General features: G+C 32.1%; 1 protein-coding gene across 1 annotated transcript in view; it reads left to right on the top strand.

Moving 5' to 3' along the window:
- LOC117119809 (integrin alpha-6-like) overlaps positions 1-22,721 on the top strand; it is a 71,748-nt gene that overhangs the window by 4,041 nt on the left and 44,986 nt on the right. Inside the window, exons 2-3 of the mRNA XM_033264736.1 lie at positions 1,443-1,570; positions 16,321-16,400. Coding sequence (XP_033120627.1) covers positions 1,443-1,570; positions 16,321-16,400 — 208 coding nt within the window. The remainder of the gene's footprint in view (positions 1-1,442; positions 1,571-16,320; positions 16,401-22,721) is intronic.

Below are 22,721 nucleotides of genomic sequence, written 5' to 3'. Positions count from 1 at the left end.
TTCCACTTTGTTTGATCACATCATTATCTGTCTCTTATACACATCTAGATGTGTATAAGAGACAGACTATAAGCGCGATCTTTCCATTCAAAAGCGTTGACTACCCTCACATTTCTAGGCCTAGGCTCATCTTCATCAAGAACATCTCCGCCGTCAGAACTGCTTGAAGCCCCACAGTCATCATCGCTAACAGGCACGTCTAAGTCTCGCACATTTTAAAATTAACCTTCATCGCTGTCTGAATCAAAAATCAGGTCAATCGCTTGCTTAGCTGTGTACACATCTTGTGCGGCCATTTCGACAAATTTTTGAAATTAATAACGATTTCAAATTGATATTTCTAAACATTTTTATATAAGCGCATGTGAGTTCTTCACAGATTTCGAAAGACACAAGCTTTACGCATGCGTGTTTAAAATTTCTGACGTATTGGAGCTAAAATAAAAACAGAAGAGCGATTTGAAAACCACCTATTTTTTAGTCACGAAATTTCGATTGCAGTCGAAAATGGGAATTCTCGGTTTGAGGTCAATTTCGACTACAGTCGAAGACGGTATCTAGAGGGTTAAGTATGCAGGGGTCCCAAGTTGGAAGAATTTACTTCCAGGAGATCTACAGTAACTGATCTAGGAATTTGAAATGGGAAGGGGGGAGTGGGTGGGTAGGGAAGGACCTTTACAGATATAGATTAGGACTTACCACCTTAGCCCCATCATGGTTGGGGCAGAGGGAGGAAAATGATTATGGTACCTCTAAGCTGCCGGAAATGACACTCTCGTACATAAATTTTAGAATAATTTTTTCGTATTCCCCATTTAAAAAAAAAAAATTATAACAAAATTAGGACCTCCCTTTCAATCCTCCACTGATCTGCAGTAGTTATGACTTTGTTAACAAATTTAATTTTATAAATTACTGCACAGTGACCCACTGGCACTGACTTCCATGAAGCAATTGATAATAATTTATTTAAAACATGCAAATATGAATTTGCGGGAGATCGGTTATTTCCGGGAGATTCTTGCTTGTTTGCGGGAATGCGGAAGGTCGTCCCGATTTCCGGGAGACTCCTGCGAGACATAGGATCCCTGAGTATGTTGCATGTTTTGTGTATGAATTTAAAAATTTGGTATAGACGACATTAAAAATGTATTTTGGGTATAAAATAACATCCAATACCGATAACGTAACTTTACAAGTGCTTAGTTTTCTATGTTTCACACTCACAGGCAGCTGTCCTGAGTTGAGTACAGTAGATGCATGTATCGCGTCACTTTGAACCCTACTTGGCATCCACATTTACTGAACTACCTATACATAAATTTAGCTTCCGATTAGACGTTTCTAGGTGTCCTAGGAGCTGGACATCTTGGAGGTTGAACTATTGTATAGTTAATGATGTATGAAAAATAAAATTAAGGCCAATTATTTTGTCATTGCAGGCTTCTTGTTGGTGCACCTATATATGACAGTATGAAAGCTAGCGATGTCCAGCGGCCTGGCGAAGTGTTTCGTTGTCCAATCTCGACCAACTACAGCGACTGTGAACCGATGGAGATTGATATTACAGGTAAAGTGGTTTCGTATTGCAGAGTGTTTCTGTAATGTTTGCCTTCTGTTATTGATTGTTCATATATTACTTTGATTAAATTACAAATACTTGATCTTGGATTAAGGAAGTGAAACTCATTAAATATTTGGTGGAATTATTTAATTATTATTATTATATATAGTCTTAATGGTTATTGTGATTATTCATGATTGTTCAAAAATTTCATTAATTATCAATATAACATACCAACCCATATGTTTGGCCTTCCCCTTTTCAAACCTTGTTGTATCTCTTTGTACTGTTTGAATTTATCAGTCTTCAGTGCGGCATAAAGTATAGGGCTACTTGTTTTTGTATTGATTGTTGTGTTGGAATCATTTGGTTACATGTTATTATCAATATTTTTGGAAATTGCATTCAGTTGATGTACTGTACTGCATAAAATTTGTGAAAGCAGATTTATTATTAGAATATTTCACTTTACATAATATCTTTATTCTTGCAATCATCAGCAGTGTTGTTTGCTTTATATCATGTCCCTTTTTTTGGCACAGGCCCCTAAATTCTATCTAGTTTATAGTATGTTTTTCGTTTAAATTCTGAATGACTGTCATTTCTACAGTAATACTGATATATAACGGTACCGGTACTAAACTGGAGGAAATTACTTGTCACTCTGAAATAAAAAAACTGAATCAAGACATAAATACTGAAAAACAGAAGAGGAAAACACACTCCAGATATATATTATTTATTTATTGTAAGGATCTTACAGTAGTATGTTTATAATTATATACTTATATTTTTCCTTAAAAATTGCATAGCAAACATTAAAATGAAAATGCATGATGCAACACCAGTGATGTACTTGGCCTTGACAAGTATATAAATATTTATTCATTATTCATACATTACTAGTATCTTGTCATTAGTAACATCTGCTATCAAGAGGATTTCCCCAAACTGAATGTTTGCTGACAACGAACTTGAATTAAAATGTGACGATTATTACACAATTACAGCATTATCACAGTTGTGCTAATCACACAGACAGGATAAATACTGTTTGTTTATGAGGACCACTGTATGTGCACTGAACCATAGAGATCCTTAAGTCTTTGGTTCTATTCCAGCTGCTATTTTTGTGTTTTTACTTGATGGACATTTTAGCTGGAGGGCTCAAGCTGAAAGCAAAGTACAAATATACAGTATGCATTGTCTTTTGTAAGAGACATATGTTTTCATGGATGCACCATTATTGTGATGTATGGTGGTTACAGAAGTGTTTTCTAATTATATAGGCACCAATTCTAGTGACCCAAATTGTTCAAGCGTATCCAAGATTTCCCTGCTATCTTCTACTGTAGTGCTTTGTAAATTCTCACAAATATGGGAAAAAAAATCCCCAAAAAACAAATAAAATAGATAATAATTAGTTCTAAAAAAATGTGTGCATATATGCAACTGGCTTTAATTAGCAGTTCAGTGAGCTTACAAAGCACACCATGCTAGGTCTATAGTGTAGAATAAACTATTTAATATAGATAACTAGGCATGTTTGATTTTCAATTGGCCTTGATCGATCTAGAACTGTTTCTGAATTTTGTAAATTCTCACAAATTTGAAATTTGAAAAAAATCCCCAAAAAACAAATAAAATAGATAATTATTAGTTCTAAAAAATGTGTGCATATACTGTATGCAACTGGCTTTAATTAGCAGTTTTTCAGTGAGCTTACAAAGCACACCATGCTAGGTCTATAGTGTAGAATAAACTATTTAATATAGATAACTAGGCATGTTTGATTTTCAATTGGCCTTGATCGATTTAGAACTGTCTCTGACTTTTTTCTTAACAAACAAGACATACTGTAAGAGATATAATTGTACTTACTTGCCATCTTTATGTTTCCTTCACAAGGTTGTGTCTCTTTTTTTCACAGGAAAATCACAATTTACTACCAGTCATTTATACCCTAAATGATTTTTTGAAAAGTGAATATTAAAGATACTAGATACAAGATACTTTTATTGTCACTTATTGAAACAAATTCACAAGTAAAATTCTTTTTCCTGATGCTAAAACACATAATAAATATAAATATGAATACAGAGGTCAGTACAAAAGACATTACAAGCCTGTACAGGTAGGTAGGATTTCTAAAGGGGGGTGAGGGTTCTAATTTTCCACAAAAGGGTGCTGTGAGTCTTCACTCAAAACCCCACCATGGTTGGGGAAGATATTAAGGATACAGAGAACACCTCAGATGTCAAGAAATGGCATTAAAATTCATGGAAAGTTTGGAGCAACTACTTCTATGCAAATGTAACTTTTTACTAATAATTATTTGTAAGGGCATTTCTGGAAAAAGAGGTTCTTTCGAAACCATCGAACTCCACTGGCTACAGGCTTGCATTCAGTCGGTCTTCAGGAAGGAATGCTAGAGATAGTCATCACAAGAATGCCTAGCATCCCGATGGGAGCTGGTAATTTGTTTTCTAGCTTGTCTTTCATCATTGAACGGCTGCTGAATGGCAAACTTGTCTTGTTCAGTGCACAAGAAAAGCAAACAGGGATGATACCAGTTAATCAACATTACCAAATTTAATAGCTGATGTAAGGAAAAGCCAAGAGAGTAATGCCCACTGAATAAAAGATGTGCATTCTTGAATCATTAGGTCTGTGGGGTCTTACTAACAGACATCTCTGCCTGGTACTGCCCATGACTTGTACCCGGAAGAAGTATTCGGGTGAAAAACTACAGTATGTCCTATAGAATAACTACTGGAATGGACTAGATTTATGAAAACTTACTTTTATATTGATAATTGTTGAGCAAATTGTTAAAATTGTTAAGAGGTTTCGCATCATTCGACACACACACACTAGCATGGGTGTGCACTGTTGTAGTTGGATGCGTGCAGAGCAGTGAGCACAGTAGACATGAAATAATTACTTATCTATTCCTTTCATGAACATGACAGGGAACCTTCAACGCTCGTTCTTCTGAGATTGAACAACTATCGTTATAGTACTGTAGGTCTATGAAATTTTATTTTTTAAAAAGTCCTCCGAAAATCCTGCAATCAGAAGTTTTATTTTTGATTTTTCTTTTTTGTTGTACAGTATCTTATGGAAATTGTTTTCAAAATGAATTAAGAAACTCTCCTCCATGGAATGGAACAGTAAAATAATAAATGGATGTAATAATCTGTAACACTTTGGCATACTGTATGTATTAATAGACTGTATTTTATTGGACACTTTTCCACTACGTAGCTTCTTACTGTAGGTATTTTTATTTTATTGGGGATCAGATTATATGATGTTTCTGTACACTGTGGGAAAATGCAAGGTTTCAGAGTTAATATAATTTGAGATTTTAACCACAAAAAAAAAAAACCAAAAAAAATACTAGCATGATCAACAACATACTATGCCTTATTCTGATTGATACATTCCCACGGCAAATAATCAGAAATGTCACTGTAAGTGACACCAGTAGATGGAATGTGACAAATCTTTGATAACCTGTCCCCTGACAAATTTGATGACAAGATTTCATAATCCTCCATCTTGTGACAGTAGATTGGGTGATAAGACCTAGGTGAAGCCAGGTCAATCATCTCATCACCATCAGCCAATGCACTCCATATCGCTTGTATTAACAATGTCAAGGGGATGTTCATAAATTCCCTACCTTTGCTCATTAAAATGTACTCACTGATTTAGTGACCTAATTTTCAAGGTGGTTTAAAAAGAGAATATTTTTTTTTATACAAAATTCTGACCTAACCATAACAACATGTGGGTTGATATTTCTTTGTGATCTGCATTCTTCTTAATTTCAAAGAAAAAGAAAGAACTGATAACTGTGTGTGGAGATTCTATTTAATACTTTTGTTTCGTAATGTAGAATACCTGAACGGTTGAGTCATGTATGTTCATTTTAATGAGTTTAAGTGAGTCCTCATGACTAGACCAGTGTATGGTCATTACCCTCTCAAATTCTTGTTTCATTTTTGGATTTATTTCTCATTCAGTATCCGGAATTTTATGGTGTTACTGTAGTAATTGATTTGCTCTGGGGAGATCATGAAACTGGCAATTTTTCAACTTCCATTCATTTATACTTGTCTATATTAATGTCTGGTACTAAACAATGTTAGATGGATGTTAGATGAACATGACAAATGCAACATTCAATACAGTACTTTACTACTCTTCTACTGTATTGATTTATTTATTCAGGTAAAAAAGATGAATCTGATATCAGACAAATGAAGACGATGTCTACATTGAAGCTAAACAGCATAAACCATACAAGCATTACAGACAAAACAGGAAACATTAAATTATATTATATATCTGTCAAATGCTTTAAAGCTATCTTTACTTTACATTTCTTTACTTTTATTCTGCAAAGGAAATTTATGTATTTAAATAAGATTAGGCCTACAATTTAGATTTAGAAACGCATAGCATAAGGAAGGGTTAAATGTTGGTAATTAATCCGCTTTGTCATATAAAAATCTCAAAAATATAATATTTGATTAGCTTTTATGCCGGGCACACTGCACCCGACAGTTGTCGGCAGACACAATCCCACGGAGAATGTAGTGCGATGACGCACACGCAATGAATCGTGTTTAACGAGGATCCGTTCAGACTTCCAGACTTGTCATCAAATGTTGACAGAGAGCAAAGATGGATTCGACGACCTTACGTCCACCATACGACACATTGTGTGTCCGACCTTAGATGTGAAATTTTTTGGGAAATATTTTTAGTTTTAACATTATTCTCTTCATTATTGATTAGTATTACATTATTTTTTTACTGAAAGTATCCTTTATAATAATAATAATAATAATAATAATAATAATAATAATAATAATAATAATAATAATAATAAACTTTATTTATACATGTGTGGCCCAGACTCAGCCAATGGCTGTTCTTCCCTGGGGCCGTGTTAAAATACAATTTCAAACTTTAAAACAGCACACAAAAAGTTTAGCAAGAAACAAGATTAAAATTCCTTGTTTGTCTAATATATTTTTACCTGGTAATTTTGATGTGGCACAAAGATAAGACTTTGCATTTGCAATAAAAAATCAGGAGTTTGAGTCTGAGGCAGGTCACTTATTTGTGTCCTTTGGTCAACACACTTTATCCACTGTCCCTCCACCCAGGAGTACAAGTGGATACTGTACCTGATATTATGTGGGAATGCTGATGTTCTGGTTCCTAGCCACAACATTGTTGAATTCTCTCCCAGGAAGCGATACATATGTGATTCATAGGTGTTTGTTTCAATTACTGGGGTGCTAAATAATTTTAAGTGCTTGTAGCCTTGGCGTTATGTACTATAATAATTTACTGACATGTTATTGGATTTTCCGCTACTATTACAATATTATTTTCTGGTTTTTACTTTCCCCATCATCTATTCTGTTTTCCTATGATTTTTAGTTTTTTCTGTATAGCACTTTGTTCACATTCTGACATCAGGTTTTAAACTTGGTCTAAGGAAATACTGCAGTATAGAAAATCTACATTTTTTATATAATAATAAACTGTGAATTATGATCTCACAAAGATATGCATTGAAATGCATAAACAATTCTTTAACTAAACTGTAGTATAAATACAATAGAACCCCTCCTTTGGGACACCCTTTTTAAGGGGACACTTTTCGATCACAAAACAATGGAGAGTATGTCTTTTAACACTATGACCAACCTTTATTCAGGAGACACTTCTATTATTACAGTAAGGGGACAATTTTTAGTCCCCAAGGTGTTCCCTTAATAGGGGTTCTAGTGTACAGTGTAAGTAAGTTGGCCATCATCACAGAATACGAAACATTGAAAGAAAAGCCAAAAAGTCTTGGGAAAGAAAACGAGTAATGATCAGGCCCATAACCAGACGGCCACATGAACCTGGTAATGGGCCTGATGATGCTAGACAAAATGAAAGAAATGATAAGTTTTATTATTAATATCGACTTAAAGTCGATATGAAAGAAAAAGAATGTTGTCAAGCAAACTGGAAATAATGCTTAGAACAGACCAAAAGATGGAAAGCTGATGATGGTAATGATCATCTTACTGTAATGATGAGCTTTTATGCTGATAACGATGACTAGCACATAATCAATAGACAATTGGTGTATTAAATCATAAAGTATTAAATGGCAAAATATTGTGACTAATAAAATGAGTGATATTTCCTCCATTATCATCAAAGTTAAGTTTCCTGCGTGGCATGATATGCTATGGTATTGGATTCGACAGTTGGGCTATTCATCACTCACATCTAAAGAGTGAATTTGTTACGTAAATAGTTGTACTCTGTAACAGGAAACAGGACACAAGTGCTTCAAACTAATTGGTGAAGATGACTGACATAAAAAGTTTATTTTAGGGGTAATTTAGAATACTAAATTACTGGACTTTCAATTGTTTCATCAATTTAAAATACTTTTGCCAATTAATTGTCTATTTGAGAATATCTGTTTCTTCCCAATAAAGTCTACAGCTTATCATAATCCCATCACAGTGTGAAAAATCCTTTTTCCGAACTGATCTCCTTCCCCTGAAATCCCAGCTGAATTAATGCTATCAGAAGATAGAAAGAACAGTCATTCACAATAAGGAAGTTGATCAATAACAACCCCTTTCCCATAGTAGGTATTTCAAATTACTCTTATCCATAGTACTGTGCAGTACCTCTCCCTGGGAAATGAAAATACAATAAGAATGGGGGTAAGTAGAAGAGGTTTGGCGCAGTGGGAACGGTTTGGTCTCCCAACCTTGAGGTCGGGGTTTCAATCCCTTGCTGTGCATATTTCGCTTTTGTCCTTGAGCAAGGCACTTTATCTGCATTGCTTCCCTATACCAAGGAGTAATATAAACGGGTACTTGGTGGGTTTGCCTGCTCGTGCAGACCAAGAAAAACAAGTCTTTGTATCTGCAAAGAAAAGGCGCTACAGTATATAAATAATAATAATAATGATAAACAATAGGAAGAAGACTGCGATCAACAAAATCTTTATTCCTCTGCTCCGTCCTTCTACTGGGATCTCTGCCTCTGAGGGCTGCCAATACTGGTACTGTACCTGAAGTAAAAGGTAATCAGGAGAGAGTTAATCAACCACAAAATCAGATCTGAGATGCTTATTTGCTGTGTACAGTGATAATAGTAATTACATTTACAATGCACCATTGAATTTAACTGGTATCAGCTACTCGTGCACCCATACTGTTTATAGATTTAGCACATTAATTGGGCAGTAATTGAAGATAGTGTAGTATTGTTGGCTGCCTCTTGCTTGTTTGATATTCGTGCTTTAATAGTCGATGCTCTCGGTAAGAGGCTCTCTTGCTGCCTTAAAACAACAAGCTAGATGCAAATAGTTTACTGACACCGTACTCTGATGTGAACTCCTGTCATAGTAATGCTTAATTTAGCATGAGATAATGTCGTTTGCTAGATGGCTCTTTGAATGCCAGTCTGTTGTCTGAGAGCTTTTTATTTGTCTAGTTCGTTCACATTTGATACTGTAATTATTTTTCACGTCGGTTCAATTCTTATTTTACCATTATACTGAAGATGATAAAAGCCACAATTTTTAATGTTGGTTGTACAAGAAATGATAATGAATTTAACAAAACATTTAATGCAGATGGAAACAAATATTTTTTCTCAATATTACGATAATCCCTGTTAAGACTATCAAATTTTCTTTGACAAAGACATGTGACATGCCTAAATATGGTCATGATGACATCATCATGCCCATGTATGTGGCAAAGACTAACCAAACCACCCACTCGTCACAAATCGTGTTTCAGAGAAAATGGCCAAAACATGCTGGAATCTCAAATTTCTATTCTATCTATTTTATTGCACTAAACTAACCTTTATATTATATCTATACCTCAATGTTATGCTGCTATTTTCCCCATTTTATTAAAACAACACTTTTTCACTTATTTCATGATAGTTTGTGCATGAGATACTCGAAATCATATACTTTGAAGGCTGATTTCTCATATATTATTCTTTACACACCTATATGTTTAAACGCTTGTAACTTCATAAGGAAATGTTGATTGATTGAATATTTTTTTTACCATTTTATAGCTCTTATTTTACTCTTTAACCCTGTATTAATAACTCTAAATGGATTTTTGCGATGAGTGATTGGTTTGGCTGGTCTTTGCTACATAGGCACATCATAACTATATATGGACATGATACTCAGTTCTTTTGTCAAAGAAAATTTGATACTTTGGGCAAAGCTTTAAAATTTGAATAGATTTTGATAGGCTAACCTGTTGCTTATGAAAAGGAAGAGTGTGTAAATGACCATATAATACCAACAAAGTGATCACTTACTTCAGAAAAAGATAAGATTACAAAAATGTGAAGGAAGATGGACACAGGGATGATGGACAGGTGTAGAAAGTACATACTTTATGTTAACTTCTCGGGTAAACTTTGACAGCAGAAAAAGAATTTATAGAGCATTTGCCTGTCTCAAGGAAAAAATTACTTTGATGTTCTTTTGATTAAAAGTTCCATTTGCACCCATAAATTTCGCAGCTGCCGCATCCCATAGGAGTAAATTTTTTTGTTACCTGAACATTAATTTAATTTACTCAATCTTTGGTATTGTTTGTTCTTAATTGCAGCAGTAAGCATGTTTTACGAGGGTTATACAGCTGGTATTTGCAAAACAGGTTTCAAGTATAAAGTGTAGTGTATAAGTACTATGTACTTAATTGGCTCAACATTAGGAAAAGATTACTGTTACAGTTACCGAGGATTTAACTGTGGTTTAGCTGCCAGAATCCAAAACGATTTAATATTGTGATTTACAGTACTGTCTAAACAAAGTGTTAGTATACTTCATGATGTTTAAGTTCTCATACCTATTTCTATTCAATAGCAACAATTTTATTTCAAAATAGGTGGGCAGATAGCTTATGTCTTCCCATTAATTATAGTCCAAGAAAAAGCATGTTTTAAAACAAAAACTTTTGGTCGTAATAATATTTTCTAAAATCTAAGACATTTGAGAACAACTTAAAATTAAAAAAGCCAAGAAAAAGCATGTTTTTAAAGCCAGGCTCCAGAGAAAACCATTTGTTGGCAGGTATACAACTGAATTTTCCAAGAGAAAAAAAGGGTGTATGATAAAAAAAAAAACAAAAAAAAAAACATAGGAACGGTTAATGAGATACATATTGGGGGTAAGGAGCATAGTCACCCTTTTTTACACCATTTCAAAAATCTGTATCTCATTATTAAATGTTCCCTAGTTTTTCGGAAAAAAAATATTCTGTGTGGTAAAAAAATCAGTTGTAAACAACATATCAAAAACATTTTTTTCCTCTGGATATTTGTTTTAATTAAAACAAAAACTTTGTGGGCATAATATTTTCTAAAAATATATGTCAATACAAAATGAATAAAAATAGCGTAGTAGTTTCTCAAGGCTCTAGGTGGCATATCCACCAGGAATTGTCCACATGCCTTGTTAGACAAAATAGACCAATGCTTGGCAATTTCTGGCACTACCACTGCTTGTGTAAAGTATGTAGAGTAAATCTGCATTTCGGGACCCTATAGTAGTTACGTACTACTATATAGTCATTGATGTATTTCTTTTTCTCACAGAGCTAAATATTTTTGCTGACTAAACCTTTTAATGGAATAAAGCATTTCAAATCCATTCCACTTATCTGTTAAGTCATTCATTGTTGGAAATATAATAGAAAAATATTTTATTTTCACTAAAACTTCATTGCAATTGTGATGGGGGAAACAGAAGTGACAAGGCCAAAAAAAAAAATGTGAAGCTTTGTAAAATGGCTCTGTGGCAACAAAAACCTCATACGGTACCCAGTAAAACCCAGTAATACCTAGTTTTACAAAATCAAATAGTCAGTCAACCATTGTAAAGAATATATTTTTTATAATAATGGCGCTTACAGTAATTGTTGTTCTTTTTCTTATAGTAACACTGATTCTTGAAATTATTTCTACTGTACTACCAGTATTAGAACAAGAATATCATTTCATTGTAAATTTCTTCTGTATTGTTTAAAAACGAACAGGACGATGAAAGACCTACCAGTAATTTTATACATTAAAAAATTTATGGTAAAATTTAAATATTGTGTTACTCCATCTGAAAACATATGATTCAACCCAGTTTTATAATAATATATTTATAAAAATAATAGTAATTTCAATTGCAGTAGTTGTTTTTGAGCACTGGAATAACATCAAATATTTTGACAAAAATAATAATATTTACATGTTAATAATGATTTTCAGGTCCAATCTTTTTGAATTCTTATAATGACTGATCTTTTTCCTTTACTTTTTGGTTCTTTTAGTCCTTTTTATTTTGCACTTGGGTTGTGGTTTGTAGTGCATAGACACGTTTTACAATATTATGCACATGTGATAAATGTATCGCCATATATTTCCATTATAATATGATAGTTGGTAATGATTCATATTATTAATAATTATCATGATCAAGGACATAGGCTATGGGTGCTGTCACACACCCCACGATAGTAAATTAGTTCCATTAGGTGGGGTAAATTACTAAAAATTTCTATTAAAATTTCATTTGAACTAGTATTTTTTGTTCCATATTTCCATTTTTCCATCTCCCATTCTACTCCTCCAACCACCCTTCCCCTACCAAAACCAGCCTACTCTACACCCATGATGATGATAATACTTTTGGTAGCTGATAATAATGTTATAAAGTTATATTTTTTAGTTAATATTAGAATATCAATAATTGAGCTTTTGGTAAACTGTGTGTAAGAATATAATTTTCAGGATTTCAGTGCACTGGTTGATTTTCTTGATGTTTGTAATGTTTTATATTCATAGTAATGATAATGGCAATTTAATAGTAATAAAATATAATAATTAATGATACGAATAATAACTGTAATAAGGATTATAATAACATTTGATAATTTTCTGTTTTCAGTCAATGCTTTCTTGTACAGTATAAGCATAATAAAATGTCAATTGCTTCATGCAATATGTTCCTATGGCAATTGGCTAGCATCGTGTACAAATGTATGGTACTACCATACCACAGTTCCCAGGGGGAATTTGCTTGCAGCAGTAAATTCAACGTAGACAAGTACATTAAAAATTGTAATACAGGAACATTAATTTCATCCTATCATTAAGTAGCCGTTTATACCTTACTAATTATAGACCATACTTTTGAATGGAGAAAGAAAATTTAGAGGCTAGCAAATTGTCGCTCACATCACAAACTTACCCAATGAAAGTAGATTTTGTTAATTCGTGGAAACAAAAAATGTTTGTTAAAGTATGCACTGTTGGTGTTAGTTATAGACTTTGGGAGGTAAAGAATACAAAAGTGCTTGACAACCAATACATGTTTATTTTGATGTGCTTTTTTTGTATATGAACTGCTTTGATTGTGTTACAGTAGTTTTTGATTTGAACATCATATGGTTTTATAGATTGGTGTAGGTCCTCATATACTGTATAAGCCCACCCTATAACTTTTGAGTATATTTTTGTGCAAAATATTAGGAAATTAGTAGAGCTCCGCATAGTACACTATAGGAAAATTGTTACACGAAGGTTAGATTTAATACTTGAAAAAATTTCTTGAATGCATTAAATCTAACCTAAGTATAATAATTTTCAATGATGCATGCTCTACTAATTGCTTTATAAGTCTTTCGCCGTCTTTCAATTTTAGTTTTTTATACAGCTGCTTTAGTGATATGATCAGTATACGTGTGTGTATTTACATTTAGCTGTGCGTATGCTGATTTTTGCTCCTGCAGTATGCGTTTAATTAACTACTGTACATATCAGCAGTACAGTAAGGATATGATGAATAACTATTGTAATTTGTATTGTGATTTTTGTAATGCTATTTTGATAGACATTCGTCAAAAAAATAAACATTTCGGCATTCGAGAGAGAATACAGTCTCTGACGTCCTTTTTGGTCGGTGCATGCAGACAGGTAAAATCGTGCGAGGATTTCTTAACTAGGCTAGGCTATGGCCTTGTAGTAGTTGAAGGAGGCCTGGGCAGCCTCCTGCCTGGCCGTAGGCCTACATCTAAAATTGTTCCTTGAGTCTTTAAAATAGATCTAGAATATTCCTATTAAACATTCAGTTTGTTGTGTTTATGGGGGTCCATTTATTCAATGAATTTTCTTAATTGTTCATACTTAATATTGAATTTGAAGTAACTTTCTTTAGGTTCTAATTAAGCTTGTTTTACGGAAGTAATTTTCAATTACAATTCAATTTTCATCGCGGCGCACAATGTCTTTGCAGTGACGAAAAAATGAGGAATTATTTTTTGCACAGGAACCTAAAAAAAATCAAGCTGAGTGTCCACTAATTGAAAAATTAGTGGACGGTAGGGAATAGGCAAACATTGGGAGTTGCAGTAATGACGTCACGATTGACTTATAATGTATCGTATTGTAGGTCCACCTCCTGTTCTACATCTTTATTACACTTTGTGAGGACTACTGTAGATTCCAGGCATTTGGAGACACACAGTATCTACTGGCTCATTATTTCTTACATGTTGGATTAAAAAATATGCTGGAAAAAGTGCGCTACATGTGTTTGAATCATCCACAATCCCCCTAGAGGCGTTTTTTAGACAAGTAATTAAATAAATAAATAAATCAGGTTATATACAGTAGTGTACAGTTAACATTTGGTGCTAGAGGCATTTTATAAAGATAATTTTTATGGTCGGAGTCACAAACCTTCTCTCAAGACCTGAGTATGCATACTGTACATGTGATGTTTCTCTAAATGAAGAATTAGACCAAAACCATCAATAGATCTCACTCACAAATCTTGATTAAATTGATTAAGATCTGTATACAGTATGTCTATATTTAGATTTCTTTTCTAATATTATTCTAAACAAATCTCTATTGATTAGGTCTGTCACAAGTATTATTTCTATCCATAGGAGCAGATATGTCTGTACTATGTATATTTTACAGAATACAGTGTGTATCTGCATGAGGTATAGTTTATCTAAACTTTTGTATGTCACTATATTTTACAGAGTATAAACCCAGGATTGCTGGCTATGTTGCAATTCTTATTCTTATTCTTTATTCGCCAAAAATAAACAAAGTATAATACAATGGTGGAATGCATACAGAATACAATAAATTATTTAATGAGTGGGCAGCGACACAAAGGTGAACTTAATCACTATAACAGATTAGTCTGTGAACCTCACTTAAAAATAATAATGATATTTTGATAACTAACAATTTTTTAGATGAAATATTGTTTTTTTATACAGAACTATATACATCATTGACCATCATTTACTATCGTAACCCTTATAGGCCCTGAGTCACCTATAGATATATCATTATGGATTGGTTTTAATCACTGGTTTTTCTTATGAAAATATGACCCAGATGGGACAGAAGTAAGTCAATAATGTTGATATTACTGATGATGACCCCATAGACCTTTAGCAACTATCTGGAATACTGTTGAGTGATTTCAGCTTGCTTGGTATAACTGAGGGGTCAGATCATGACCTGGTATGCAAATGAGCAAGTTATGAAAACAAACCACCAGGTAGATTGTAAACTGATGCATATTTAATACTGTAAGCTGATCTCTGATGATTTTTTTTCTATATCATTACTTCTTCTCATTAGATAATGTATAATTTATATGCTTAGAAATTAGGATCGTATTAAAGGGATTAAATGAAATCTCCTCATCTGTACCATGGATAAATTTCATCCTCATCTAAAATGTATTTTACCGGATGAAGATCATACCCAATTCCATTGTAGCACTTTTTGTTATTACTCTGTTGTACCGACATCTAAAGTGAATATTATCACAAATGCATGATTAAAGCAAACATCAGTATTTTTTTCAGTCAATTAAACTCTAAAAATGTTAACAAGCTATGTCTATTTCCTTGGCACACGCTTCATTTCGTGGGTAAAGTCCTAAATCCAGCCTGTTTGACTTAATTGTTTGACTCTTCTGGTCTGCTCTGTACCTTTCGTTGATTTTGTTGTTCTGTTCAACAAGCATGTGAAGGGGTTTTTGTGTGGAACAAATATCAATATCGTTCCATACATTTCAATTATAACAGAAATCACTTATTTCATATTTTCCACTTCTATGACTCCATTGAAGCCTACAGTTTCAAATGTTTATTCTCCACAGGTTTTTACCTCCTTTACATGCACTGAATTTAATCTTTGCAATTATTATATTTAGAATAAACATATTTACGGTTTGCTTAATAATCAATGATAGGTACTCCTAATTCATTGTTATATTTTAATCCACTATCGATGTTTATACGACAGTAAAATGTGTTCTTACTACATCTTACAATTTTTATGTAGTTTGGTTTTTCGGAGGCTTTCAAACTAAGACAGACAATTTAAACAAAAATTCTGTTTGGTTCTCACAGTCGAGTTAATAATATTCCAATGAAATAAGAACATGTACTGGAATAACCCTTCACAGCAAGACTAATGCTTCCACTGTTTCAGCTTGTTTTAATTGGCGTACTGTAGGGCCTGCATATGCCCACAAGGTTTTTCTAGTCATCGTATGTAAACAGCAAACGTTGTGTATACAGTATGCAAGGGAAAAATCATCATTGTATAGTGGTTTAACTTTTCTCCCCTTCCTTGTTTTCCCTCAGGTAATAGTCCCATGGAGAATAAAACCGACCAGTGGCTAGGGGTGACAGTTCGAAGCCAGGGCCCCGGAGGATACGTTGTGGTAAGTCACCTTTACAATATACAAGGGGTATTTACTTGGAGGTCGTGTAAAAAGAGATGTATACACAGTACATTGTTGATATTTATACACAGCGCTTTACAACAAAACAAAACACCTACTTTCTTACAAAAGGGAGGAAATCCATTCAACCACATTATTGACAATTGTAAAGATTTCTATACGTTATTTCCTGCCTGAATTAGATAGTTTTCTTCAGGTGAATATTTCAATTAGATTTCGCTGTTTCTACTGTAGAATTTTATTAAGTCCATATTATCTATTACCTATCAACAGAGATTTCTGCTGAATTTATTTAAAGATATGTAAAGAAAAAGGTTTGTAATATATGTCTTTTATTTATAATGGGCCATACATATGGAACAATTTACCTTTTAAACTTAAATTAACACATACCTTAAAGTCTTTTAAAAGAAAATATAAGCAATCCCTAAAGATAAATATGCATCTTAGTTATTCATTTTCCTCTATTAAATTAAATTGTGGAAAAATATTAAAAATACAATTCTCTTCATCTCATTTCATTTTATTCTTTTCTTCCTGATTATTACTCAATTTTTACTTGTTACACCTAGCAACATTTCTCTACCTTTATTATCTATTTTTATTTATTTTTTTTTTCCTGTTTGTTTCCTTATTACTTTTTTTATCACTAGACATTTACTAATTCAGTATATGTTTAATTGGAGGATCAGACTTAAAGCCTTTCTGGCTTATTGTTTCCTCCACACACAATGACTATTCACTGTATCTACTACAGCACTTAAATTTATATTGTTATCCATACTATGAAATTCTATTTTGATCATATATTGTTAACTTAAATTAATGAATCAAAACCATTGAATTATTATAATATGTTTGTATATCTTGTTCATTCATTATGTTCATTGTGTGAAACAATAAAACTGAAACTGAAAACTGAAAAATGTCATGTGTTAAATATTGGTTATAAATAATATATTAATTTTTAATATTTTAGTGTATATTTTGGATTCACATCATGGCCCAAGAGGGAAAACAATCATGATGTGGTATACTGCATTGGAAATAAGTATAGGATTTGAATAAGAAGTTAAATTTAAGCTGTAATGTAGGGAATACATTGTTTGATTGGTAGTAACTTCCTTCACTAGTATGCGTTAGCTTGAATAGCACTATATATACCTTTTGGTAATCAGAGGTATTAAAGAGACTCAAATCCATCCTGAAATCATGCTGAAAATATTAATTATTTATATATTGCATTATTAATATTATTTAACATTAATTTACATAAATAATAATAATAATTTAATATATTTTTTAAATATTTTTAAAAATCATTTCTTGAAGTCATGCTGAAAATGTTAATTATCTATATATTGCATTAATTATATCATTTAATATTAATTCAATAAATAATAATTTAGTATATTAATTTTTAATATGTTTTTAGTATATATTTTGGATTCACCAGGACGGAAAACAATTCATAATATGGTGTACTGCATTGGAAAACAGTATAGGATTTGATTAAGAAGTTATATTTAGGCTGTAAATAATGAAGGGAATACATTGTTAATTGATTTGTAACAACTTCCTTCTCTGGTATGCATAGGTTGGAATAGTACTACAGTATACATATATTCAGTGATATTAAAGATACAGACTCAAATCCATCTTGAAATCATGCTGAAAATATTAATTATTTATAATATTATATTATATTATTTAACATTAGTGCAATAAATAATAATTTAATATATTAATTTTTAATATATTTTGAAATCATTTATTGGAAATCATTTCTTGAAATCATGCTGAAAATATTGATTATTTATATATTGTATTATTTATATTATTTAACATTAATGCAATAAATGTATATAGTTAATGTTGCTTTACATATTTTTTGATACATTAGACTTTAGGATTCAACAGGTTATTATCAAATTTATATTTAGATATTTAAACTTATTTTGCACATTTATTCTCAGGATATTCAGTATCACAATTCAAGCTTATAAAAACTTGAATGTTTTATTATATGTAGTAATAGCATTTGCAGTTAATTTTTAGCTTGAGTAACTAGTATTCTGTGATGTAGTGGAAGTGATATGCAAGACAAATGTCCCTAGAAGGCCTGGGACTTTAATTAATACTTTCAGTGACAGCGAATGACCTTATTCTTAAGTCATTTTCCCTCATCCTAAATTAGCTCAATCAAATATTAGTACATTTTCAGGGTCATGTTCTACTATTGAATTAACTGTAGAGCTGCCTAGGCAGACTACAGACTTGCAAGTACAATATCGCCATAGAATGATTTATAGCCCAACATTCTGTATTTTGATACTTTTAAAAATAACCTCAGGAGGAAGAAAATTTGTTGATATGTTGTACAACTGATTTTTCAATTTGATAAAAAACTAGGGAATGGTTTTAAAGAGAAACAGATTTTTGAATATTTAAAAATCTAGCTCGTTTAACTGCGTATATAAATAAGCCTTTCAAAGTTTCAAAGCCCATCATAATGTTACTGTAAACTTATACTATATTGGCTGAGGCGAGAAATTTTTATTATACCTTATTTAGCGAACCTGCTGACTTCAAATATTGATGATTTCGAAATTTTTATTTTTGGCCAATTAGCGCACCCGTCACCACGAAAAATGGAAATTGCAGTAAAAAATAGTTTTTCTTTTTTTTTTATTGTGCCTTCCGCTGCCTTGAAATTTTCAAAGGAAAAAGATATATACATGTATATTTCTTCCTAACTTTATATATTGAATGTAGATGCAAATGTTGATGATTGTATAATGTCAACATTTGCTTCTCTTTTTGGAAATTATTTAGGACATGGCGCAATGTATTCCCTGCCGTTTATTATGATCATTTATATATTTTTGTTGGTATGTTTAATTTCCCATGACTATAAAAGATACAGTAGAAAAACATGTTGAATGATGAATAATCTGATTACAGATCACCACTGGCATGTCCTCCCTCAGACAAGATGGAAAAGTCCATCAGAGATACCACAATAAGCTTTACATACCACTAGTAACACTACTGAGTGATTTTTAGTTAAAGGAATTTCACGTCAATTCATTTAAAACCTCCCATTATCTTTTTCTCAATGGATATTCTGTCTGACTTATTACTGTTGTTCAGGGGTTTAGCAGATCTTGATTGATAGGTTGTGCTTTTATGATAGCAAATTTAGAAAAAAAAAAAAAAAGAAATTGTTTAATAATAGGTTGATGTTTAATGGTATGCATCCGTGCAAATCCGCCAGGAATTATTGATCTGCAAAAAGAAAATTATTTAGCCCACAAGGGAAAATTTGTCAAATTTACCTTCAAGAGATTTATAAAATTAATATGTTTTGTATAATATACTGTAGGTGTTAATTTTGCAATGTATTTGTTTTATTTCATATTCCCACTTCATATTCAGAAGTCATGAACTTTACATAAAATCTCTAAAAGAATTTATTAATGATTGGTACACTGGTTGGAATAATGATAAAGCCGAAGAAAAGTTGTCTTTATCCAATACTGTATGATTGTGAATAATTATATTATTTTATTCCAAATTTATAAATTTAAATAAATATTGAACCAGATGGTATAAATATTTATCTTTATTGATGATTGGTACACTGATTGGAATAATGATAACGCCATAAGAAAAGTTGTCTTTATCCAATATGACTGAATAATTTTATTATTTTTATTCCAAATTTATAAATTGAAAAAATATTGATCCAGATGGTATAATATTTATATTCTGATGCACAACTGGCAATCAACTTCTTATCAATTAAAAATGAAAAATTCCCAAAATTATATTAGATTTATAATCTTACGAAAGGACCATTAAGAGAATGATAGAAAACCATTACCTGGTTTTATAATCCTTCGCGTATCAACGCTTGTGATGTATGAATCAAGACAAATTGCTGTGCAAATTTTATGATGTCAAGAAGCAGTGATGCACAGAGAACACTTGAACTAACAATGATCATTAATAGGTTGGTTCTGCGCTCTAGAATGAACCAAATACTGTAGCCTCTTGGTGATTTGAAAAAAGTTCACTGCCTTTATCATTTAGTTTGTATTCATAACAGAATCCCCTTTTGGAATCCTCTCATTTAAAAAAAAAAATTGAAAATTCTGACAATTATTGTTATACTGTATTATAAATGAAAGAACTTTTTGTTGTGATAAAGTTTTGTGTGGTCTTGTCTCCTTCAGATCATATCTTGCGTCAAATATAATTTTGTTCATTCAAGTTTTAATTATCTATTGAGAGAACACTTTTTGCGATAATAGTTTATGATTTTATATCGCTCATCAATCATATTTTATAAAACCGATTTTGGTCTGCTAATCAAGCAGGTTATTTAACAGAGTGTGAATAAATTATGTATACTGTACGTGCATATTCACATACTCAGATATGTATAATTTTTCAGAAAGAGAAAAATGCTCATTGGAATTAAAATTAATTTAGAACAGTGTATATGTTTTGTGATCAAGTTTTAAGGACTTTTATAGATATGCCACTGGTCAGTGTCTGAGGGGGAGAAGACTGGGGAGCATTAATCCACCCCTACATCCCCTCCCCCCTCCCCACTAATTCTAGTTTAAAAATTATTCTTATCTAAAATAGGATAATAAAAATGATTTATACAATTAAATTATATATTTTGTTAACCAGTCTTTGTAATGATTTTGTCTCGCACTTGATAATCTATATCTCGAAAAATGCAGGTTGATTCAGTTGGATACCATTTCCATTGGGTGTCTATTTATGATTTTCTCATCTCAATCATGTTTTATATATATTTTGGTCTGTTATGTGTTAGTTAAGCAGGTTACATTGGGTGGAAACAAGGGAGTGTATGGTTATGTAGGCTTACTGTATGTACAAAAAAAATAAAGAAAATGATGATTAGAATTATAATTAATCTAGTATAGTGTGTCTTGTGATGAAGCTTTTTATGATACTCTCTTACTCATCATGATCTCACATTGCAAAAACGTGTGTAAATAAAAAAAAAATTATGGTTTCTTCTCTTCTCGCGCACCCATTTTCTCTGCGTCACCTAATTTATAAAAAACTTTTTACATCCTTAATTTTACAAAATGTATGAAAATATGGCTAACTCACATCAGTAAAATTCCTCTCTCAATTGTTCATAGTTGGGGATACATGGTATGAATCATATCTAGTGCTTCTTTTATTTGTTTTCAATGTGTCTACTTGGTAAAAGTGAGAAAGTAGTAGTTGTTTCCCATCAGCCATCTTGGATTTGCCATCTCGGAGTAAAAAAAAAAGTGCCCTCATTCTCCCTTTTTTAGAAAATTAGTATGAGAAACTACTTTTCTTTTTTTTAAAATTTGGCCTAAAAGTAAAATTCACCTTTATTTTGATGACCCCCCCCCCAAAGACCTTTTACCTAGGAATGTAAAAATGATTTACAATATAGAATAAAATTATATTGAGTATACAGTGTTTTGCAATGATTTTATCTTGCTTCTGATAATTTATGTCTCGCAAAATGCAGGTTGATTCTGCTGGGTATTATTTTCATTGGGTTTAATCTTTCTGATCACTTAAGTGTCCATGTACTGAACAAGAAAATCTCACCTGCCTCCAGACAGGATTAACATAGTCATAGTCTTGTACAACAATGGGAAGAAGATTGCCTTTCTATGTTAATCTTACATAGATCATTTGATCTAGGTAGAAATCTGTAAAAGGTACTGTATGTTAGCAACTGGGCTGAGGCCACAGAGAGGGTGCTTAGTTCTAAATCAGTTTTCATCCAAACATTTATTATTTCCCGTGAATATCTTTATTTCTATGGATGTGTGAACTGGCTGGAGGCTTTGTTTAAGGCTGTTGCCAACCTTGTAAATTGGACTTGTTCAGAGTATTAATTTTCAACAACCTTGTTAAGCTACTGCATGCTCAGCGGTGTCATAAAAAAAAAAAAAAAAGTTGGAAGTTTCATGGTATGCTAGAAGGCCTTACTTATTAGGGACCTATTCTTTTATTCACACAATTTCAAGTGTCATATTGATATGATAGGAGGCAAATAAACATTGTAGGTACTTTGCCTGTTACACTGACAATGTTTTCATTAAGGCACTTCAGTTAATTTTAATAAGTAGTACTTGTTTTTGTTAGTCTTTTAACTGGTTCAATTTTTATTTCGTTATTTTATGAACAGTAAATTTTTATTCATAGGTTAGTGATTTGTCTTAATTTTAAATACTAGGCAAAAAGATTTTATATCCTCATTTAAGT

The sequence above is a fragment of the Anneissia japonica genome, unplaced genomic scaffold (genome assembly GCF_011630105.1).
Source record: "Anneissia japonica isolate Jap-2015-1 unplaced genomic scaffold, ASM1163010v1 scaffold287752_len1182401_cov188, whole genome shotgun sequence".
In the NCBI taxonomy this organism is placed as follows: Eukaryota; Metazoa; Echinodermata; class Crinoidea; order Comatulida; family Comatulidae; genus Anneissia; species Anneissia japonica.
Note: the sequence above shows the minus strand (reverse complement) of the source record. Positions and strands in the feature narration are given on the sequence as shown.